The sequence below is a fragment of the Hydra viridissima genome, unplaced genomic scaffold (assembly GCF_058129835.1).
Source record: "Hydra viridissima isolate aposymbiotic clone 2 unplaced genomic scaffold, HvirCarnegie_v1 scaffold_1, whole genome shotgun sequence".
Taxonomy (NCBI): domain Eukaryota; kingdom Metazoa; phylum Cnidaria; class Hydrozoa; order Anthoathecata; family Hydridae; genus Hydra; species Hydra viridissima.
In genome coordinates this window covers 28254160-28279399 of record NW_028324300.1, presented here as the reverse complement: position 1 = coordinate 28279399, position 25240 = coordinate 28254160, and the positions used below count along the sequence as shown (strand labels likewise).

Below are 25240 nucleotides of genomic sequence, written 5' to 3'. Positions count from 1 at the left end.
TTTCTCACAAAATTCTTATTAATATCAATTCCATCTGTTCTTAAATGCTTGAAGAATGTACCCAAGTTTTGACAATAATAATTTAAAATATTACACATAAACTAGAAGAAATTCCATAACAAAATTTTTGGTTCTAGATTTGAACTTGGAAGGGTATCTTTTGATGATAAATTCATCAGACAATAGATCAATACTACAATTTGTTTGCGTTATTATTATCCCAAAATTAGTTATAAAGGTTTTCAAATTATGCTGTTCACATTTTATATCATTTGGTCATTTAAAAAGTAACTCTTATCATTTTAGTTTAAGTTTTTTATTTAAGCAAAACATTTAGCAGTACTGTAAAAACTGCAGCCTACCATGTTAAAAATGTGTTTCAACCTCTCAAGACCTCCTTTTTTTTTTAAATGTATGTTCAAAAAAATGTCAATTCAAAAAACTTTTTCATGTTAACATATTTGCAAACTCAAATATTAAAAATTAAAGAAAATCTAAAAAAATAAAAAGTTTCACAAAATGAATTATTTTTAATAAACTGTTCATGCCAATTCCCTTATAAATACTAAATATATTGTTAGCAACATGTCTAAGTACCTGAAAAAAGTATATTATGAAAATTCTAACTGTTCACATCCCAAGGAGGTAGAGCCTTCTTTTAAGTAACAAATTTTATCTGATTTTTTTAAATAAGATATCAATCTTAAATCCATTGTTTATGTAATACTTCAACAACATACCAATAATGTATGTTAAGTGATTTTAAAAAAGAAACTGACACTTTTTTGATTTTACTTTACTAAACCAAATATTTTGGATAAATTTTTTATCAAATCAAGTTAAACAAAAAGTCATTTATTAAAAAAAATTTGTAATAATGTAGACTAAGGTTCATTATGTTACCTCTTACAAAATATATGTATTTCACAAACAATTTGTGATGTGTGATTTATATTTAAAAAACAATTTCTTTTAAAATAACTTAAAAAATTAAATCCATATCTTCTTTGGTTATAACTTATGAATTAAACTACAAACAAACAAAAAAATATAAATTCAATCTTTTTTTAAAAGTTGCATGTAATGCACCCTGTTTCTTTTTAAAAAAACCTCTGCACTTTTTTTTTCAAAAAAGTTAAAGGAATTTAGGTTTTAGGACTTAGCATTACCTGAAAATGTTTTACAAAAACAATAAAACAACTTGATACTTTTATCATTCATTAAAAGGTTTTAAGTAAAGAGACTATTAACTGTAAAGATCCCTTTGGGATAAAAAGTTAGAGTCTTAAGATGTATATACTTGAGATTCCTAGACATGTGAGTAATAGCATAAAATGGTCTTTGACACAAACAGATTTCTTATAAATCCTATAAGACTGTGCATTAAGAGAAAAAAAAGCAATTTTTATAAGGAAAAAATCAACTCACACGCAGTCTACTTTCAAGGTTTTATTGGCATCTGTGCAGAAAGAAAATGTCCCCTAAAATATAAATTAGGTAAAATGGCCAAAATCAACAGCTGGTGATTTTTAATTTCAATTAAATTAATCATAACAAATAAGAAATTTTCTTTTATAGTAATAAAATTATTTACAAGAAATAAAAAAATTAAAACATATTTTTACATTAACAATTATAACAAATATAAAAATTTAATTATTTAAATTACCATAACAGAATGCCTAAAAACTTTGTATGAAAACAAAGAACATTTAATTGTGATAAATAATTGTCTGGGAATATTTTGTGGCATTTTAATTCTCTTTAAAACCGTTTTGTATTTTTGAATAATTTTCACTGTTAAGTGATATCAAAACAAGAGGATCAACGGGAGTAAACATCTACTTGAGGAATCAAGCAAATAACAAAAAGCTCAGTTTCAAATATTCTCAGTACATTGAATACTATTTGTATGTTACTTAATGTGCTGAATTTTCCAGCTATGAAAGAGTAAACACTAGTGGTCAAATCGCATAAAATTTGCACAAATTATGAGTTCATCTGTTTGACTTTGAGAGAGTCAGATGATCTAATGATCCAATAGTGTAATTTTTTTTTGTACTAACTATTACAACTTATAAGATAATTAAAATTAGATGAGTTTTTCATAAACAAATACCTTAAAAAGTTGAATTCCAATCACAGCAAATAAGAATTGAAAGAGAAAAGTGACCAGCATGATGTTCCCGATCTTTTTAACAGCTAGAAAAACACATTGAATGACGTGCTAAAAAAATAGTGAAACAAAAATTGGAAACTTAATGTATCAGTTAAAAAATAGTTTAAATGACAAATAAACAATACTTAGTATCATAAATAATATAATTGAAAAAGTTCAGGAATTTCTGTGCACAGAAATATACATTCATCAACAACTATTTAGCTTAAAAAGTAAGAACTTTAACCAAAAACATGACTTGCACTTCTATTTGATTTGTTTGTTCCATGGAGTTTTATTTAAGTTAATAACTTAAGCTCTATCTATTTTGAAGCAAGTTAATTATTTAAACTCTATTATTACTACTATTATCATTACTATGATTGTTATTACTTATTACTATTACTATTATTAGTAATAGTATAGCATCTCTATGTAATTACTCCAAATTTGATTTGAACTTTTATTTAAATGTTTATTCTATGTTGTTATTTAAGATTTTTAAGGAAACCTGAATTTCATTCAAAATTTCTCCAAAGAACCCTCTTGGTTTACTTTTGTACAAAAAAATTGTGATTTTAATCAAGTTTAACTTTGTACTGCAGATTTGCTAAATGTTTGTTCCGTAGCAGCCAGTTTGTTTCAATCAGAGTTTACTATCATAAATTACAGGTACGTTCTTGTTAAATGAGGAAAAGTTTCAGTATTGTTGACCAAAGATGTAAAAAAAAAAAAGATCAATTAGAAAGAAAATTTTTTTTCTTATAAGAATTGTCAATAAAGATATTCCCCATTTAAGAATTTATGACAAATAAATATTTTCTATAAATTTTTGGGCCAACAAAAGTAATATTTATCAACTACATCATATAAGTATTTTCAGTTAAATTATTTAGTAACATTTTTATACAACAATAAATTCACTAAACAATTTATTACTGGAATTAAAACAAGTTAAAAACCTTTAATCCTTTTGCTCTGTTAATCGCACGCAATGGACGCAACACCCTTATCACTCTTAAAACACGCACAACAGATATATCTTTAGAATTTCTAAAAAAAACAATGCCCAAAAAATTTTTATTGAAAAATATGTATATATATATTTATAAGAATATATATATATATATATATATATATATATATATATATATATATATATATATAGCTTCCTTTAAAAAAACAACAAATATATATATATTTATAGCTTTCTTTAAAAATCAAAATTTAGGAAGATAAAAAAATATGAGTTTAAAATTGGACTTTTCAACTTTGCAGAAGATCATACAAGGAATATAAATCTACTGACTTTCTCTTTGATTCTTGTATAAGGATTTCAACTATTGTTTAACTTTACAATTGTTAAGAAATATTAATATAATTTTTTCAATAATTCTTTTTGAATTTATATATTTATTGTTCAAAATAAAAATTAACCAAAGATGGCATTTATTGTCTCCACAAAACTATTTATTTGAGAAAAGTCTTGGAAGTATAAAAAAAAATTTTAACAGACAGAAAATTCTTTCTATATATATATTTTTTTTATTGAATCAATGTTGAGTAATTATTCTTAAATGTTGTTAAATGTTGAGCAACTGCTGTTAAAAACTCATTTTGATAATGAGAATATCCTTTTTTTTTTCTTCATATTTTATGTTTGTTTCAATCTTATTTTTCTTACCTCATAATGATTGATACAAGTGAAACAGAAACAATGAGTAAATCCAACACATTAAAAAACGCTCTACAGAAACTCCCAGGATGTAAAAATGATCCATAGGCAATCAACTAAAAAGATAACTACAATAATTAGAGCAGCTCTAACAATAGTTAATAATAACGTCAACAATGCACACTATGTAACTTTGTAATTTACTATGATCTATAAGGAAATTTGCTTTTGCCACAGAATAAGGAATGTTGAAAAAGCATTTCATATTTTTTAGACAAAATGAAAATTTGGATGTATATATTGAAAATTAAAATTTAGAAGAACGTATAATAAAATGCATAATAATATGCAACAAAACACAGAATAATGATAAAATGTTTTCCTTTTCATATATTTTACCAGATGAAGTTTGAAGATCTAAAATTTCAATGATTGTTAACTTTTAAAAAATTTTTTAAAATAAAATAAAATAGTTATCACATCTTTTAAACACCAAAGGCAGTTTTTAGAATACTATTTACACATTTTTTTCATTCTTCATGCGCAATATGACAGAACTTTTTGCTTGATTGTTATAAATATATAATCATATAGCAACAAAATAATGCCATATGGAGCTTACAGACTCGAAAAACTTATATTCTTAAAAATATTGCAAATCCAATAAAACAACATCCAAAAATATAAATAAAAAAATACATAAATGCATATCTACATACATGAATGCGTACATACATTCATACATACATACATACATACATACATACATACATACATACATACATACATACATACATACATACATACATACATATGTACATACGTACGTACGTACGTATCTACGTACATACATACATACATACATACATACATACATACATACATACATACATACATACATACATACATACATACATACATACATACATACATACATACATACATACATACATATAAACATACATACAAACATACATACATATATGTAAATGTAAATAGGTAACTTTACCTTGATCAGAATCTCTATTGTAAAAATGGTGGTAAAGACATAATCAAAATAATTCAAAATCTAAAGAAAGAAAAACATCTTTTCATTATCATTTAATATAAAAGGTCATAAAGCAAAGCATGCTATGGTGCACCAGTGTTATAACTGATACTAAAAATTTTTTTAAAAAAATTTTAAAATTTATGTATTTATTTTTAGTATACATTCTAAACTTGACACATTTTCATTTTAAGCCTAGGGAAATCAACATAGTTGAGATTTCTATTATTTTGTTTAATTCTTTGTTTTATTTTTTTATTTTTTTGTTTTTGGCCAAAAACCACAAATTATATTTCTTTTTTCAGGAAGTTCATTGAATTACCTGTCTAATGATGTATTAGGACCTGTGGGTTTTCTGATTTTTGTCCACCTGATTGTCCAAGGTGATGTATCCTGCAGAAGTTATTTATAGTTATAGATTCAGTCAGTGTGAAAAATTTGTCCTGGGCTCTGAGAACAATTAACTAAAAATGTACCTTAATTTAACTTTATTACAGTCACTAAAAAGTTTTCTGATGTCTTTAAGAAATTTAAATTGAAGTATAATTTATAACTAAATATATTAATTTACAAATAAAAATAATTTAACATTTTCCTCTATCAGAACTTCTTTATGCTTTAGTTTAGTATGGTCAAGATATAACAAACTATCATTTTTAATTGATATTTATTGATATTATGCTATTAGCCATCACTTCAATTAGAACTTGATTAAAATGTTTAATTTTATATGAAATTCTTTTTTTTTTTATCATTTCTTTTTAATTTTCCAAAATTATCAAGTGGCCACTAATTGTAATTAGCAACTGCCAGTGACAAAAATAATAATTACAAAACATTAGCAAAGATTGTTTTGACCACCATTTAAAATAAGAAGCTTTTCATAAGACACTATGTTTGTAAAATTCAGGCCACAGGCCACAATGCCACATTTTTTTGCCAATATTAAAAAACTACTCTGATAATTTAGCACCAACACCAAAAAAGTTTAAAATAAAATAGTAAGAGAGGCATCTGGAGACTTCATTCCCGTTTTTGTAAAAATCTGGAAGGTATCGCATTTTAAAAAAATTGATATTGAAAATTTGCCATAAAAGGTTTTTTTTATTTTTATGACAATTGTGATTACCGTGACAATTAGCATCAGTAAAACCATAAAATGCTTCAGGCATATTTTTAATATTATTGGACTCCTTACATTCTCTTTGCTCCCAAGATGATTTTTTTGCTTTCTTTAGCCTTAACAAACCCTTACTCTTCTAAAAGTCTAACCCTAAATCTAATACTGATGCAGTCGAGTTGTCTTGGAGGCTAATTATCATGGTGGTAGTAAATTAGCATTAGTAAATTGTTGGTAGCAAAAATTTCTGCTATAAACAAAACTAAATTAGTATTTAATAAACTCTTTCATACTCACATTGTTCCTGGAATCATCACGAGAAAGAGGATCTTCAGCTGCAAGTAAAATACTGCTCAAGAAAATCAAAAGTAGAATCATGTTAAGAAAATATGCATTTGTACATAGTCTGTAGCAACCTTTTCGAAATCTAATGAAAGAGTGTTAGTTATCAACTGTAAATAAATAATATATATTCAAGAAATTTATAAAAGGGAGTAGCAACACTTTTTTTGAGTAAAACTTTATACAAATTTTTAGTTTAAGACCAAAAAATTTTTATTAATTTAATTTTATTTAGTTAGACAAAAAAATTTAGCGAGAAAAATAATTGGAAAAATTTAAAACTTGAGTTACGCAGAAATCCACAATAACAATACATTTAATAAATTACTTTCATTTCAAATTTATTATTTGCAATAAAGATAATATACTAAATATATAATTAAAAAATATGTAAAAAAAAACATACCTATTATCTGATGAGAATAGAAACAATGACCTTGCTAATGGCATTGGATCAGGAACATTTTTTAATTCATTGACTTCTGAAATTCTTAAAGGACGAATTTTTTTCTCTAAAACACAAAGATAATTTTAAAAAAATCTTTTATTGAAAAAAGTACAAATGTAAAATTAAGAAAAATGTAAATCTTAAGACATTAAAAAAAATTTAGCAAATTTGGAGAGTAATATCTATTTTCCTTAAATTCAATTTTTCTTCAACAATTCTGTCTTCTCTTTGCTTTCAAGCTCTTCTCTTTCTAAGAGCTGAAAAAATCTAACTTTTGATTTTTTAATGAAACTTTTCAGCATTAAAATTCAAATTGTATTCATTTCAGATTGCTTTATTATTTTTGTTGGTGGTCCATGGTTTTACTCACTGATGTTAGCTTGTGGGTATTAGCTTATAGTGCTGTGGGTTTTTATTTGTGGATGCTTGCGGATGTTTTTTTATTGTTTTTTCAGCATATCCCAGATTTTGAGACAATTAGGAACTTTATTTGAAAAAATTGGTCCATTAAAAAAAAATATTTGCAACTAATTATATTATTGTAAAAGACATACGCAATATATGCTGCTCATCATCAAAACTTTCTCCAATTTCACTCGCTTTTTCAGTATCAGTAGATGGGTATATAAACAATTGCATCCTAAACAAAACAACTGTGTTTTTGTTACAAAACATTTGATGAAAAAAAGGTAGAAAAATAGAAAAAAGAACTTTTAAGTAAATAAAAAAAAAATTTTTCTTACGTTGGTTTTACACCATTTTGATTGGTTTTCATCATTTTTTCTTTTAACTCTTTTTTACGAATTTTTTCCTCCTCATCGAGTTTTGTCATGTCTTCAGCATCACCTAGATTATCTACAGCGATGGCTAGAAAAACATTTAGTAGGATATCTAAAGTAAGTCAAGGAAACTCATTCTAGATGATTTAAAAAAAAATTAGCAACATTTTTTTTATCTCACAACATTGTTCCAAAACTTAAATGAACAAACTCAATAAGTACAAAAATTTTGAATAAAAATTGTTTTTTTACATGTATTTGTTAAGTATAACACAGTATGTGAGGTTCTTGAATATTTTGTTTTGTTTATACCAGTTCTTGTTATAGGATTTTATTTCATGACTATTTGAAACATTTTTTTTTTTTGACTAAATAAAAGGTATCAAAAGAAATCATCAAAAGATACAGTTTCCAATGACAACCAAACAGATGAAGTATATAATAGCCACAATGGCTTCAGGCTTTTTAATTCCTCCCCAAGACTCAATTCCAATATACATGCATGAATTCCAATCTTCACCAGTTAATATCTAGTAAAATTCAGGGCAAATAGTCATTACATGCACACACATATGCAAATTTATAATTAATTAGTAAGTTCTAACTAACCTGAAAAACAGTCACCAACGCCCTCCAAAAGGAATCAAAGTTACTTCTAGGTTTTTCAATTACTTTTGGAGCTTCATATTTTCCACCAAATATTTGCATTCCAAGAAGTGCAAATATAAGGATAAATAGCGAAAGAAGTAGCAACAGACTGGCAATTGACTTTATACTGTTTATAAGAGCTTCAACAAAATTTTTCAATGATTCCCAGTAACTAAAACATTTTCATAAGGCACACAAAAATATTAACATGTAATTCAAACTGAATGTGTTAATATATGTGTTATAAAGTATATACAATATCCTTTTAAAGAATAGTAAAAAACTAACCGGGTTACTTTGAATATCCTGAGTAATCTTACACAACGCAATACTGAAATTCCAATTGGTGGCATGCCAGTTGGTATAGTAATAGAAAGCTCCAAGAGACTACTTATTACAACCTGTATTACAATCATTACAAAATTATATTTGGCAAGTAATTTATGCCCAGGTCTGTTTAGTTAGGAGAAAATGTGAAAAAAAAAACAAAAAAACACATAAATATTGGCATTAACAAAATATAATAAATGTATATATAATATAAATGTGGGTAAAAAAAAGATAAAAAGAAAATTGCACTTAAACGAACCAAAAAATCAAATCGATTAAATAATGATAACCAGTATCCATGAAATCCATTGGAATAAATTTTCAGCAACATTTCAAATGTAAACAATCCAAGAAAAAAATAGTTAGCCCGATCTATAAGAAATTTTTACAGAAATTACTTACACTTCATTAAAAGTCATAAAAATGATCTTATTTGACATAAAGATTTTCATTATACAATTTGTCAACATTATCAATAACTTTTATGTTTTTGCACAAAGCAGAAGAATTTTAGTAAAACTTTAGAGTTCATCAACAGTGAAAAGAGTGTTTAAAGAAATAAATGATAACACAATGGAAAAATCTTTGAAAAAATGAGCAGTTGAAGAAGAATGATTTAAGAAAACTTTTCATCTTTCACATTTTTGTTGAGATTTTTACTTTTAGGTTTACCGTAAAACACAAGGAATAATTTTAAGAATAAAAAAAAGAACTATTTTCTTGAGGGTTTTGTTGACCCTCAAGAAAATAGTTCACTTTTTATCCCTAAAACCATGAGAACAATAATTAATGAAGAAACTTACTTAAAAATATCGTAATGTACTCTGGTTCATTGTAGTGCTCAACTGCTAAAACTAAAGAATTCAAGAAGACAGCGATGATGACTGCCCAATAACATGTTTGAGACTTAACAATCTTTCGAGAGATACGGCGTGTACGTTTGTGAAAATTTGATAAGCGCTTTCTAAATTGAAGACAAAGAAAAATTGTTAAAATATAGTTTTTTTTACTAACAGATAAGCTAATTGAGGGTATGAGGTCCAATAACCACTGTGTTATAAACACGTTGAACAATAATTCTTAAATAATTAAAAAAAAAAAAGTACATTAGTAATTTTAAATATTATACTATATTTAAAATAAATATAAAAAAATTACATAGTCAAAAGTAAGATATTATTTCAAAAAATCATAAATAATTATAAAGATTGTTTTTCGTTATAACATTGAACATTATAACATGATTGGACAAGCTATAAATATATCATGCAAAACAAATGTAAACCATTTTTGAGACTTATTGAACTTCGTAGCAAATTTGAAGAGCAACTCACTTCCATTTGTAAAATCTGCCAAATTGACTGAGAGCATCTTGCATTTTAGAGGTTATTTCAATTCCGTGAATATCATTTGGCGGCTTAATAGTTGTAAACCGCCTTCCATCTTCTTAAAAAAAAAAAAATTGCAGAGATCAAACTTGAGATAATTTATAAATTATTTGCAAGTGCATGAAGAGGTCCAAGTTAAAGAGTGCTCACAATATTATATCTTCATTTTGAAAATGAAAATAATTTTAAGTTTTGACGAAATAAATTTTAAAAGAAAAACAAAATTGGTATGTACTTCAGAGTTTTAAATTTTAAGATGTTTTTAATGACAGTCATTATTCTCCTTTAATTAGATCAACTTTTTTTCTTCTGTTTTGGTTTGTCATTTGTTAAATTTTAATCAAATGATAATGTATTGGCCATTTGAATAAACCAAATGCTAACATATATTGGACACTTGAATTAATTTCCACATTTAACTAATAGATGCTGTGATTATTAACATTTGCAAGTAATTGAATTTCATTACAATTTTTATATTTAAGTAATGGGAAAATAAATATATGCTGTTCCATGTAACACACTACATTTAGTATATGGTGATATTGCCCCACATTATTACCTTAAGTGTCACCAAAGAAGTCATAGAGAATGGCTTCAACAAGTTAGAAACAATTATTTTATATGAATACTCTAGATGTACTAAAAAAAAAAAAACTTTGTTAGAGGGGGAAATATTAGGTTGGAAAGAATGTTCTTTTACACTTTTATGAAATAGTTTAATTTATTACAATCCTTTGAATAAACACAATCAATTTACAATTCCCATTATTACCAACAACAATTTTCCATTTATTAGGTAAGGAATGGATCCCATTCTTACAGAAGCTGCCTGGCTGCACCTTGAAAATTTGCAAATGTTGGCTGTGGAGTTTGGAGGCTATACAGCAGCTACTGAGTCTTAGATCCTTTTCCACCAGTTTGCGTGGCACTTCAGAATCAACATCAGTTAGGTGACCAGGCCTTGGACGATCTTCAAGTTGAAAGTAATTGGAAAAAAATATTGAAAGCAAATTTGACAAGTGCATTTGGCAATATTGCCTTAGCCTAGGGCTTTGCATATGTGTGAATGACTAAGCTGGAATTCATATAAGATAAAGTATGGAATATGGGATTTCTGATCTGACATTTTACGTTAAGTGAAAACTTATACAGTTGCGTGAACATTTCTAGAAAATAATATACTGTTGATGAATTAAAACAAAATGCGAGAACATTCTAAAAAATCATAGAACTTCCCATGTTTTAATGAAATCTATTTATAATGGCGCAAGTGCAAAAGAACCTTCTTTCCAACCCAATAAATCTCATTTTTTAATAATACTAACTCAAAGTTGTCTTTAGCAAAGCCACCAAACCACAAAAAGCCAGTAAATAGTGGCCTTGTAGCTTCATCATTAAACTTTAATATTTTATTGTGGCATGTTATTAAATGTTGTTTTTTGAAAATTTGTTTTATAGTTGGCAGTGCCAAGAGTTCATGTTATTAGCTGCAACTAAAACTTTATTGTTAAAATTCACATCAGAACATGTCTTAAGTCAGATTAAACTATGTAATAATAACTGTTGTGGATCAATTGTGGGATGATATTATTAGTCTTTATTAGTATTTTTCCAAAGAAGCAGAAATATTTTGTACCAGATTATTTTCTTAAAAGTATTTAATCTAAGAATTTTTTTTTATCTTTGGTTTCTTAGGTATTTATATGGAGCATCAGAATTCTTTTGTGGAATACCCATGATGCTATAGTACTTTCACTTAGAGGCTATAAGTAGGCTATTTGAAGGCTGCTTTGTATTTGAAGGCTGCTTTAATTAAATTTGATTAAAGAAACTTTTAGATGATATTTAATAGAAACAGAGATAGTTTAAAAACATAAGAAGGCTGCTTTGTATTTGAAGGCTGCTTTGTATTTGAAGGCTGCTTTGTATTACCACAAATAAGGTGGAAATTTACTCAAGTACCTAACACCAATAAACCTAGTATAAATAGGAATTTAAAAGTATTGCAAAAGCTTTGATTGATTTGATTATATTGTAAAAGAATTATGAGTATTGCAAAAATTGTATGATAAAGTTTACTAATGCTTACCTAGATAAACTTTAATTTCATTTATGTCGGGCTCTTGTTCAATATCCTCTAAAATCATACATATGATAATAAGAAATCCAGATGAACAAAATCACAAGAAAAATCACAAATTTAAACTATAATTTACCAAAAAATTACACAAATTTACTTTACAAGCCTATGAACCTTACAACAATCATATGAACTGTAATTCATGTAAGATACAGTTGTGTGTTATATTTTCTTTTGTTAATCTTAAAAAGTACATAAAAGTTGCATAAAATTGCACTTAACCAAAACAAATAGCTTTTGTTAAACTATGAAGTTAGGTAAATACATTTAAAAAAAAACAAAACAGAAACTTTCCTCAAATTGCAAAATTAATTTTTAAAAACTTTTTATTTGATCTAGAAAGGCTTTTTACAAAACATTAAACTGTAAACAAATCTGCTGCAAGTTTATTCATCTGAGAGAAAATCAAAACTGGTTGCAGTTTTAAAGGTAAGAAAAAGGTTTTTTTTGTAATGTTTTAAATAAAAAGTTCTGTGAAAATAATAAAAACAGGCACCAAAGAAATGAAAATAAATTTGTTGTATATATACACACATATACATATGTAAATTGCATATATGTATATTGCGTATATACAGACACACACATGCACATATGTTGATATAAACTTGTTGTAATTTCTGACTCAAAAAACTAGAGTTTGTTTAAAAATTGTAATTTTGTCAACATTATCAATAATTTTTATGTTTCTGCACAAAGCGAAAGAATTTTAGTGAAACTTTAGAGTTCATCAAGAGAGAAATTGTTTTTTTTTTAAGTTAAAATAAAGTAAGAAAATTTCTTTTAAAGAATATTCAGAGTGAAAGAAAAAAAAAAATAAAACAAAAAGATTTTACTGTTATGTTTCTTTATAAATATAACAGCAAAATCTCCCACACTTTGTTTTCAAAAATTGAGTAACAAATAATTTTAATTAAGAATTTTTTTTTCCCTCCATTTCAGTTAAAAAGGCTATGGCAGAAATTGTACATTTGATTTTTAGAATGGTCATAAGATTTGATAAAAACTAAATATTGCTGTGCAATAAAAAAAACTTATTCCAGAATATTTTTAAAGAACTTACAGTATCTTTTTATATATATATTGTTTAGGATTTAGGTTTAGTTTAAGTGCAAACTAATTCACTTTTCTTTTTTTTTTATAGTGGAATTGCTCATTATATTCAGTAATATAATTCATTATGGACTGTTGAAGTACCATATAAATAATTATTAAATTTCAAAAAACTTTTCTGATTGTAACTTTAAAAAAGTTGTTAATCAAACCACAATTTTGAATCATAAACAATGTTTAAAAATCTACACACAGCCTTAAACTTTGTAAAAAAAAAAAATTTCCTTTCATGTTGCAGTAATCTTTGTTCAAATATTATAGTAAAAATCAAGAACCAAATCTGAAAATATCTTTACAGCAAGCAGCATGGTTATTGTTACATTTTATGTGTAAAACTTTCTACACATTTTTTGGGCTTAATTAGAGGACAAAAAGAAGCTGATAAGCTTCCTGATTGCATTATTACATAATTATGAGATTGCATAATTATGCATTGTTTGTTTCCTTTTCCTTAACAATAATCAATTAGAATAACTAACATTGTAAAAATTATATTACAGAATCCTCTGTATTTTAGGTTGAGATACCTGCTTGTTGAATCCATTCAGTATAACCTTTAACAGCTTCATCAACAAGACGCTTTTCTCTGATTTTCTGATACTTCCCTGATTTTGTTTGTCGAGCTTTTTCTTTTGCAAATTCACTGTAAATTTATTTAATTGTAAAAATAGATGATTTTAAGAAATATTTAAAAAATATAAAAAATAGCCAGATAAATTTTTCTACTAAAGAAAAAAACTGAATAACAACTCAATTGGAGAAAAAATTAAACAAAACATACTATTATTTTAAAAATTGTCAAAACATGATTTTACTGCAATTGCAGTAGAAATAACAATTAATTTGTTCAGTTTTATTTTGAATTGTAAACTTTTTCACATTAGTTTTTAACTTCTTTTATCATTAATATTTTCAAACAATTAAAAACTGGATGTTTAATAACTAGAACATTAACAAAAAATTTTTTTCTTAAAAATAATTAAATAACAATCAGTTAATCCTACCCACTTAGAACACCAAGGACAAGATTAAGCACAAAAAATGATCCCCATATGATAAGGGTGACAAAGTAAATCCATACCCATGCTCCACCTAAAGTATCTTCAATCTGAAAAGTAACAAATAGAACATTTATCGTCTTAGTTTTTTAACTGATTTATAAATCCTTAAGTAAAATATAAGCTATGAGTTCTCAACTTGATACACAATAATACCCAGCACAGATTTAATATCTTTTGATGTAGTCACTCAGCAGTTAAGTGTTAAATATAAAAAGATTGACACTAGCTTGAAATATAATTAGTGTTGATGTATACTTTTTAACAATGACAATTGTAAAAACAATTTGACAGAAAAAGAAATTTAAAGAATAAGAAATTTTACATTAAAAATGTTAAAACTTGAAGGACTTACATAGTAAAAAACATCTGTCCACCCCTCTTTAGTAATACAAGTAAACACAGCCAGGGCAGCTAACCCAACATGGTCAAAACTAAGGATTCCGAAGTTTGGACCTTCCCAAACATCTTTACATACTGTCCCATTTGGGCATTGACTACCTACTTTAGAGCTTATGCTACAAGGTCGCACTCCATTGTCTCTGAGGAATATTTCATCTAAATTTAATTTTTCATTATAAACTTTAAAAGAACATGCAAAAAATATAGAATAAAAATAAAATTACTGGAAATAATTTAAATTTACAATTTTAAAGCAAAGGTTTATGTATCACACTTTTACTTACAACTAAGACATTTTTTGATACCATTATTCAGCACAAGGGCTGAGTAATGGTATCAAAAATTGAGTTAGAATAAAAACTGCTTACTTGAAGTTTCATTAAAACATGTAAAATGAAGCTTTCCCATGAATAGCTCCACACCAATTATTGCATATATGATGATGACAAAAATAACGAGCATTGCAATGTAAAATAAAGGAACAAGAGCTTTCAATATTGATGTCAGTACAATTTGCAAACCTGAAGAATATAACAGAAAAGAAATTATACATTCAGATATCAAGTTATTATTTTACAAAAGTGTTTTTAAATTTTAAAGTCCAATACCAAATTAGTTTGCAATAATGAAATAAATTTCTTTTTCACACATGCAACAACAGAATATATGTTCTCTTGTTTTGTTTCCACCTGTTAGTTTAATTTTTAAGCCACACTCCCAAACAACTAACACTGCCAAATAAAGGTTATTTAATCATCAAGTAATAAACTTGACACACTTTTTGGTCAAAATAAAACTAGAATAACAAACTTACTTACTTGGTACACCAGAAACAAGGCGAAGTGGTCTTAAAACACGGAAGGCACGAAGAGCTTTTACATCAATCTCAATGTATTTTTCAAAAACTAATGTAACTAGACTAAATATAAAAACAAAAAAAACATCTTTCAGCAGACCTTACTTATCCAAATTCTCTTAGCTAAAAAGAGAGAGCAGAAAAAGATGAGAGAGCAAACAACAAAAGCAAAATCTATATATAAAATCTATATAAAATCACCTATAGCAATTATAAGTTAAATTTTGTCCTGCTTTTATTACAGAACATCATAACACAAACTAAACCATGAGTATTTAAAGGTTTAATTTTAGTTAAATGTAGAGTATGAACTTTTTTAAAAATAGTAAAACTGTCAATAAAACTTAAATTAATAAATAGTCCTCTAGCTGTACACTAGAGGACTATTTTTTAATTTAACATTCAAATTTTAGTAATAAATTAAGGTTAGCCATGACGTCATACATCATTGTATATAAGTACAGCATAACTGGAATGCACACATTATTTAAGATAAATATCAACTGGTAAAATGAACTGGTAAAACAAAAAGGTAAAATGAAGAGTAGACAAGATAGTTAAAGTGAAATGGTAATTGGAAATGTAATTAATGATAGTTAATAATTTATAAATCAATAGTAAAAAAATAATTAATGACTGGTAATTGAACTGATAAAATGAACTGGTATTGTGAATTGGTGCTGTGAATCTTGTTATTTGCATTTTTTAAAAATTATTTTGAAAAAAAAGGCATATAAGACATTTTATTTGATCTAAAGAAATTTATAGCAATACCCTATAACAACAATGATGAAATCTAACACATTCCACAAATTTCTCAGGTATGCTCCAGGATGGAATGCAAACCCATAAGCCATAATTTTTAGAAGGCATTCTATGGTAAACACAGCAACGAAAAACAACTCAACTTTTTCCTAAGAAAAAAATTTTTTTTAAGTGAAATAAGCAGCCTTTTTATAAAAGTTAAACAAATTATAAATATCTATTTCAAAATCTTTATAATTTTCTTTAAATATTAATTTAAAAATAGCATCAAAAAAATTTTATACCAAATAGTTTTTATTTTCACTAATTTGAGCAAAGAGTATACTCACCAAGGTTGCATTTGTTGTAACAGCTTTTAATGTAGGATCATATGCAGCCAAGACACCACATGTAGCAAAAATATTTGCCAATATAAAAAAATCAAAAGGTCTAACAGTTGCTGTTAAGAAAATTCATTATGAAAGTTAAAATGCGTTTACTTGTTTATATTTATTTGTAAATTGCTAATATTGATAATTATTTTAAATAAATATATTCAACTAGCAATTGTTTGATAACTATTGGCAAAATTATTTTTTACCAAATCTATTATGTGCTACAAAAGGTTTATAAAGCTCTATTTGGACCATTGTTATCTTTACATCTTTAAGAGTTAAAACTCAGCTAAATAAAAAAAAAAGGAAAAACAACACAGTTTGTTTCCATTAAATAAGCATAAAAAAAAGGTCCATAAAAAGAATCTAAAGTTTCTCTTTACACCAAACACACATTTAAATAAAACATTTTCGTTTTCTATAAAATAGAAATTCTATTAAAAGAATCTTTTTGAACTATTTTTTTTTTTAAACAGCAAACATTTTAATTTGTAAGAAAATTTTCAAAAACTAAAGATCAAATTTTAACTAGAGAAGTTTTTGGTAAAATCATTTTTTATCTATGAACAGTTGATTTTAATTAAAAAAGGTATTTTGAAAATTTATTTTTCTATATTTTAATATCTGACTTTTATATATTTTAGCTTGTATTTTTATTACTTCCAAAAATTATATAATTTTTAGAAATATGAAAAATATGACTAAATTTTTTAAATTCTTTTTTTAAAAAAAAAAATAAAGTAATTTAAAAATGAAACATGTGTCATATAATGAATAAACATATATTGTTTATATGCTTTTAGCAGTTTATTATGCATGTAAAAATTTGCTAATAATATATGCATATGTCTCATTGGATTCTTTTTTAGATCAGTAAAACTCTGAATCAGGTCATATAAAAACTCCAATTAAAATGGAAGTGCTCTTTTGACTATAATGATCCTAATTTTTAACAAACTACAACCATATGATCACATAAATAATATAAGTAGATAAGAACAAGATGTGATAGGGATGATTGTTATAACACAAGTAGATATGAAGGTATCACAAGTACGTACAAAGATAACAATAGTGATAAGTTATATTTTAAAAATGACTATCAACATTAATTGTCATATTGATTTGAAAAAAAAAAAAAAAAAAAAAAGGATTATGCGGACAACAAAAACTTTTCTGAACTATTACATAAAAAAACTCTAATTCCATTTAATTTGGAGTAATTTCTATATTAATAATTAGATAAATATAATTTCTTGAAATGTTTTAAAGTTGTAAGAAATTATATAGTCAAATGTTTCTAGAAACAAGAAAATATTGCAAGAAATAATTGCAAACCTCCAGCAGTAGCAGCAAAATATAAGGTCCATCTGTTTAATTTCTGCTATTTTCTATTATAGTGCAAAACAAATTCAGATAAATCAAGTTTGAAAAGATACTTCCATTCTACAATGGCAATGCATGCACGTCGAACTGGATTGCTTAGAGTCAAACAAAATAATGCCCTTTTTGGTCTCAAAGTTTGTCCAGCATTCATATTATTTTTTCTCTTATTCAACTGATTGTATGTGGAGTTGTAAGCTGATGATTCAACTTTTGAGTTGTTAAAAGGATCAATAACTATTGTTCCATTAGTATTTAACTCCATTATTGATATTCATTCATTAGGTAGCTAGATTATTAGGTAATACATCTCTACCCTACATACTCATCGCATTCATATATTTTTACAACAATAATGCATGAAAGTCTTCTTTAATGCGTTATGTCTAAAAAGCAAGAAAATTATTTAAAAAAAAAAAAATTCAATAGAATTTAGCTAACTCCAATTAAACCTAATTATTAACTATGATACACCAGAAAAACTTAATCTTTAGAATTAAAAATATTAAACTTCGAATTTCTGAAGAACTTTTAGGTCTAAATGTAAATTTAATAATAAATCGTATTACTTATAATACAATAATAAAAAATTGTGACAGCGTCATTTTGAGTTGTCCTGAGATTACATTGGTACGGAGAGGTTGATGACAACGATTTACTTTCTAATCGTTTGATTTTATTATTTACAGGGGGTTCTTATAAAATATTTATGCTAATTAAATTTTTAAATTTGGATTTAAAAGATTTCTAAAAACCAAATAATAATGTAGTTATTATTCAACTATGACTTCATTATATATATTTTTTTCGTTATAAATCTTTTTTTTAAATTATTACTTAAGTATCATTTTACATTATCCCACAAATAAAGTTGTACTACATTATCCCTTATTCCGTTTAATATTAAAGGATTAACCTGAGCGTTTATTTTGTTATTCGCAAGAAATCTCAATCTCTAGTCGAAAAGTGATTGCTGAATGTTTTAATGGGATAATTTTTCAGGATATTATTTATATCGTTATGTATATACATATGAGAATTAATTGGACACGCAAATATAATTTTTTACAACCTGTGCTTTTGCAATCCAATTGTGTTGCAGATGTTAAAAATGCTGCTTTTTTAAAAAATTGTAGTTGCAAAACAGCAACTCTTTTCCGTCTCTTTGTTTCCGTCTGGATTTTTGAATGTTTTGCCACAAAAAAATAAATATTTTTTTATTACAGCGACCTTTTTTATTAAAGATTACTTGATAAGCTTATCAGATTTCATTTCTTGGCATGAAAGTAAATAAATAAAAAAAATGTTGGCTCTCACAAAAGACTTAATAAATTTCTTTTTTTTTTTTTTTTTTTTTTTTGACTGTTTCTATACATTTAAATAAAAAAAAAAAAAAAAAAAAACTATTTTAAAAGCTTACATATTAATATTGCACGTTTGCAGCACGTTTAAAAAATAACTCGTCACGAACTACTAAATAAGAAACAAAGAAAACGCAAACAATAAAAATTAATTGTGCAACCTAATGTAAGCGAGATTTAACATTGTTGATAGAGCTAGATAATAGTACACATTTTTTCACCGCCTAGAAATCATAAACTACAATACCAATTATAATCGTCTATAGATCAGTGATGTACCAAAGGATACCGTTTATACGTTGATCATCATCAGTAGTCCCGAACTTATTTAATTTGATTAAACTGGATGATGTCCATTCGTATTTGATTTTTTTTTTTTTTTTTTTTGTTGAAAGGCTTGATAAAAGAAATCCAGCCGAGTAAAACAACAATGAGAGCTTACAAAGTTTGCTGAACAAATCTCCGTAGCTTCAAGCAGTGTTGAATATTTCAAACACCAAAATATTGATTTAGAAATAGGTTTTTTAAGCTGTTTAATTTTGATTTAAGAAATTTTACAAAAAATGACAAAAAACAAATGTCTAACTAAACCGTAAATATTAAAGATATTAATCTGAAATTCACGAATTTTGAGTAAATTCGTAATCTTCATCCTAATCCTAACTCTTGTAACCTTTCATCCTAAAAAGTCTCAAAGAGATTTTCCAAACGTAATAGTAATAATGATAATAACAGGAACTATTTAAAGATAGCAATAATAATGATAATAATAATAATAGTAATAATAATAATAATAATAATAATAATAATAATAATAATAATAATAATAATAATAATAATAATAATAATAATAATAATAATAATAATAATATTAATAATAATATTAATAATAATAATAACAATAATAATAACAATAATAATAATAATAACAATAATAATAATAATAATAATAATAATAATAATAATAATAATAATAACAATAATAATAATAATAATAATAACAATAATAATAACAATAATAATAATAATAATAATAACAATAATAATAATAATAACAATAATAATAACAATAATAATAATAATAATAATAACAATAATAATAATAATAACAATAATAATAATAATAACAATAATAATAATAATAACAATAATAATAATAGTAATAACAATAATAATAATAATAATAATAATAATAACAATAATAATAATAATAATAATAATAATAATAATAATAGTAATAATAATAATAATAATTATAATAATAATAATAATAATGATAATAATAATAATAATAATAATAACAATAACAATAATAATAATAATAATAATAGTAATGAAGATGATGGCAATAATAATGATAGTACTCATGATAATTACAATAACCTTACTAAGTAATTCTGTCAAATTTCTAATTTAAAAAACTTTAAAAGCTAACTTCATTCGATAGGAAAATGCAGAAGCTTCTGATTATCATGAGTGTTATATCTTTCTACAGTACAGCATTACAATAAAAATTATGACTAAACATAATTAAATAATTTACACAGTACAGCATTTGTATTATGATAAAACTATTTGTTTGGTTCAATTGCATGGACACAATTATAACTAATGATAACAATTATATTATATATTGTATGTCTATAAATAAATGCAATAGGATTGGTTAACACTTTACTAATTGCTTTTTAGTTTCAGATTATTATGTTGCTCAATTATATTAAACTGTGATGACAATGAGAAAACTGATAATACCATCCTCGTTTTTAGATTGCTTATAAAACAACCCCATTCAATCGAACGAAAAAGTTTTTTCTTTGATCATATGAAGTTTAATACATTCAGTTAGTTCTTTTAAAGTATGGAAAATAGTGGAATTATTGTTGTTGTTGTTGTCTGCAGTCACACGTTTGAAATAAAAAAAGGGCTTTTTTTTAAAATACAGAGGGCTAAAAAGCTTGAGAGATAAATTAAAGTAAAATAAAATACAACGGATCATAATCGAAATAAAAGCAAATAAATAGTAATGTTAAAAGATGGTTAAATTTTAAAGAACTATCAAATGATTTTTTTTTTTTTTTTTTTTACCAGATTGTGTCTTCTTGTTGATGAACCAACTACAGTGGTAAACTTTCTTCTGCAAAAAGAAATCATCTCAAATAACTTTTTAATCCGAATTTCTGGAACTACTTCTTATCAAAAACAGCCCCATACTTGTATATCGCCACCATCGTGTTTAATTGTCTTGTTTATCTTGGATTATTATCTTTCTCTTTCGGTCGTCTGACATATTTTCGAGAACAATCTTAACCAAATAAATTCAATTTAGCTTCATCTGACCAAAAAATAGTTCTCTAATTTGTATTTCAAAAATTCAATAGATCTTTAACAAATACCTTTCTTTTATTAACATTTGTTTAGAATAAAATTTTTTTTTTTTGAATTTAGGTTTCGCGAAATTTATATGCAAATTGCCTTTTTCTTTGTATTGAAAAAAAGGAATTGGAAAAAATTTTTAAATCTCCTTAGGTGTTGCGAAAGGGTTTCTGTTAAAATATGAACCAAAATTTTCATTACTTCATCTCGATTTTTTCACTTTTGTAAATTAGTTAATTTTATAAACTATTTGTGATTATATCGATTTAATAAGCTGAAGCTAACAGCTTATAAAAATATTAAAATAGTTAATTATAATTTCGCACACTTTAAAAAATAATATACATAAAGAATTAATGTATTTGCCACGATGTTATCATAAAAATGAAAATAAACTTGCCTTAGCATAAATTGCTGTAAGCTTTTTGAGTTGCTCATCATGTGGAGAAATTCAGAAGAAGTCCATATTTGTTTAATACGAATTTGAAAGATTTATTACATATTAGAGCTTATTTTTCTTCTTGTTTCTTATTATTTCGAACATCATGTAAAATATCACCATTCAACGTCGTGTAAACACCATGGAAATTATGTAAAATTTCAGAGAGTGAATTGTAAAATATCTGAGAGTATTAACATATTGTGAAAAAATCATGAAGTTTTGAAAGGGTTAATATATTTATAAATAAACTTATATGTTTTCTAACCATAGAGCCCTTATCTGTTTTGATTGTTTTTTTGCAGAGATCAAGAGGCTGATAAACTCACACTTTATATAGATAATTAAAAAGTAAATGAGTTTAATAACGACTTATTATTTATGTTTAAATTACAATAATATGTATTTAAAACCAAAAAAGGTACCTTAAGTTATTTACGATATGGGTTTCTTCTTTCATCTTATTGCAACTTATTGCAACCTTATAGCAAATTTTGTAAAATGTTTATCTCGATAAACAAATAAAAAAGAAAGTTTTTCTGAAGTGGATCTCAATAGTCCCAGATGAAGCTAAAAAGCTTTTAATCGTGTCTCATTTTAAACAAACTAATTGGAAGTTTTAATTCAAAAGGGTTTTTGTTGACATTTCCATTCTACATAACTCATAATGATTTAGCATCTAAACTTTTTACACTTTCTGATGCAGAACCAATCACATTTAACCTCCGTTTAATCGAAGCTTTGGGATCTGGGAATGACCGAAGGGGCGACCGGAAGGGAAAATTGTAACATCGTATTTAAATTTGCAAACATTTAAGTTGAAAAAATAAACTTTTAAGCATAATACTTTGAACAATTTTAAAAAGAATGTAACTGCACATTAAATATTACATATAAATATAAAAACTATATTTGTAAATATTATTTCAAATAATATTATTTCTGATATAAACAAAATAAGTCATAAGCTTTGTTTACCAACCAAACATTCATAAATTGTTGATTTCTTCTTTTATGCAGTTAAAAATGATTTCTCCCAAGATATCGTAGCCTTCAGGAGTTGGATGAACTTTATCTGTAGACCATAGCTTCTTTTGCAGGTCCCAAGGTAGTGAACTGAATGGGAATTTCAGAGATGTATCGCAAAGTGACGTCATTCCGTCTACCATTTGTCGAATTTTGTAATTTGTAAGCATTCGCATAGCTTCAAATGACCGTTCGTCCATATATCTAATTTTTTTTACTAACACGTGTGCTTCTAAAATAGTCATGGCAACTGTTTTGATGTTTTTGCTTCTAGCTACCTCATGAAGAGCGCGTATTTCCTCAAATAAATTGATGCTGTTCAAACAGTCCAAAGTCACTAAATCATTGATGCCCCCAAGAATGATGACTAAGTCGTAACGCTTGAAGCGCAGCTCTCGTTTAAGGCGCTCATACATTTCTATATGAACCCTCTCGCCACCAACACCTTTTGAAATTAGTTCTATATCATTTCCGAAGCGCTGTTGTAAAAGTCTTCCTAATCTATAACTATATGAGTGAAAATGCTTTGGATCTCCGTAATAGCCAAGGGTAATGGAATCCCCTATACAAAGTATTCTTTTCTTTTTTCCCATATCTTCTTCATCATCTTCTGGAGTTACTAATAGCCGACTTTCAGGTGCGTATGTCTCAGCTACTGCAGCGAACTCCAACTCAAGTGACTGAATATTTGCAGGCAGTTGAGACAAAATAAGCTTAAATATAGTTGTTAAGTAGAAAACATGCAATGCGCAATTCTTCATACCCCATATTCTTCTTAACTTTAGTGAAAAATAATTTGACAATAAAAAATCAAGAATTGTTTATCACACAAGTTTATAAACGAGAAAGTGTTTTAAACGCTGTATTAAAAATACTCGATTTCTTCTATCATATGAAAATAACTATACTTACCCAAACTGAGTGCGCTTAGGTAGATAATTTTGAAAAATTGATACACTGCAGTGCACGCGATGTCTAGAAACGGCATTGTTCACTCAAAACAAACATAGTAACATTCGCACGTCAGAGTTTTTTTGTTTTGAGAATAATTCAGATCATTGCAAAAAATAAATTTGCTTTATTTTTCAAAAATGTTTCAACTTGAAATAATTTTTTTTTTAATTATCTTTCCTTCTTTATTTTTTTTTTTTTTTACTTATTCATGTTTAACATTTAACTGCTTTAAAGTATGAAATGATCTTCAAATAATTAGAGCAATAGAAGCCCCAAGTTTATAGGCAATAAGTATTAACACAATACTCGCTTCCGTTTAAACCTAATATTCGGTCAAAATAATGGGTTCTTATCTTTATCTTTTTATTAAGCATTCTACCATGATAATGTAACTAAAAACTTGAGCACAGCTGTATCAAAAGCAAATTGGATGTAAAACTGATGTAGTTTATAAAAGGAGACAAACTAAACTGATTCGTTTGAAAGCTTCACTTCGAAGACATCTTGGTATGCTGCAACCAACGCCGAAGTCAAACGCAGAATGATCGCTATTGATAGGTGTCAAAATTTTTGAAAAAAAGCCAAATACACCCGCAATCATTATTAACTTCTTTTATTTCTACTATCAATTATGAAGCTATAAATACTATCTATACTGTTTTTATAAACAAATTTTCGTCATCTACTTAAGCAACAATATTCCTTTTAACCTAAATTTGCATGTATGTATGTATGTATGTATGTATGTATGTATGTATGTATGTATGTATGTATGTATGTATGTATGTATGTATGTATGTATGTATGTATGTATGTATGTATGTATGTATGTATGTATGTATGTATGTATGTATGTATGTATGTATGTATGTATGTATGTATGTATGTATGTATGTATGTATGTATGTATGTATGTATGTATGTATGTATGTATGTATGTATGTATGTATGTATGTATGTATGTATGTATGTATGCTTTTTAGGCGTCAGCTTAAATTCCTTGCATTATTGACTGCCGGTCTATAGCTTGGAAGAAATCTATACCTAGAAAAAT

General features: G+C 25.8%; 2 protein-coding genes and 1 long non-coding RNA gene across 5 annotated transcripts in view; 1 reads left to right on the top strand and 2 right to left on the bottom strand.

Moving 5' to 3' along the window:
* The window catches only part of LOC145192036 (muscle calcium channel subunit alpha-1-like), a 29185-nt gene extending 10769 nt beyond the window's left edge, over positions 1-18416 (bottom strand). The window contains exons 1-24 of one of the 2 annotated variants that reach the window (XM_090072373.1): positions 18087-18416; positions 16603-16702; positions 16283-16422; positions 15471-15571; positions 15021-15173; positions 14606-14808; positions 14197-14300; positions 13720-13835; positions 12029-12076; positions 9883-9994; positions 9352-9512; positions 8808-8920; positions 8507-8619; positions 8180-8390; positions 7977-8100; positions 7535-7682; positions 7346-7431; positions 6750-6855; positions 6299-6428; positions 4843-4902; positions 3843-3949; positions 3121-3211; positions 2120-2227; positions 1429-1481 (exon numbers count right to left, since the gene is read on the bottom strand). In XM_090072373.1, the coding sequence (XP_089928499.1) occupies positions 1429-1481; positions 2120-2227; positions 3121-3211; positions 3843-3949; positions 4843-4902; positions 6299-6428; positions 6750-6855; positions 7346-7431; positions 7535-7682; positions 7977-8100; positions 8180-8390; positions 8507-8619; positions 8808-8920; positions 9352-9512; positions 9883-9994; positions 12029-12076; positions 13720-13835; positions 14197-14300; positions 14606-14808; positions 15021-15173; positions 15471-15571; positions 16283-16422; positions 16603-16702; positions 18087-18295 (2897 nt within the window). In that variant the 5' untranslated portion in view covers positions 18296-18416. The remainder of the gene's footprint in view (positions 1-1428; positions 1482-2119; positions 2228-3120; positions 3212-3842; positions 3950-4842; positions 4903-6298; positions 6429-6749; positions 6856-7345; positions 7432-7534; positions 7683-7976; positions 8101-8179; positions 8391-8506; positions 8620-8807; positions 8921-9351; positions 9513-9882; positions 9995-12028; positions 12077-13719; positions 13836-14196; positions 14301-14605; positions 14809-15020; positions 15174-15470; positions 15572-16282; positions 16423-16602; positions 16703-18086) is intronic. The other variant, XM_090072374.1, reaches the window with a different exon arrangement.
* LOC149894302 (uncharacterized) lies at positions 12417-18432 on the top strand. Of its 2 annotated transcripts, none has more exons than XR_016447164.1 (2): positions 12417-12508; positions 18048-18432. It is a non-coding gene; the product is annotated as an uncharacterized LOC149894302 (long non-coding RNA). The 2 variants fall into 2 exon arrangements; XR_016447170.1 differs by lacking the exon at positions 12417-12508 and adding an exon at positions 17139-17236.
* Positions 18433-23038: 4606 nt separating this feature from the next.
* LOC145192666 (uncharacterized) lies at positions 23039-24243 on the bottom strand. The gene is made up of 2 exons (XM_080069978.2): positions 24145-24243; positions 23039-24011 (listed from the first exon to the last, which is right to left on the bottom strand). The coding sequence occupies exon 2, from the start codon at positions 23991-23993 to the stop codon at positions 23196-23198; it is 798 nt and encodes a 265-aa protein (XP_079926104.2). The 5' UTR covers positions 23994-24011; positions 24145-24243; the 3' UTR covers positions 23039-23195.
* Between the last annotated feature and the right edge of the window lie 997 nt (positions 24244-25240).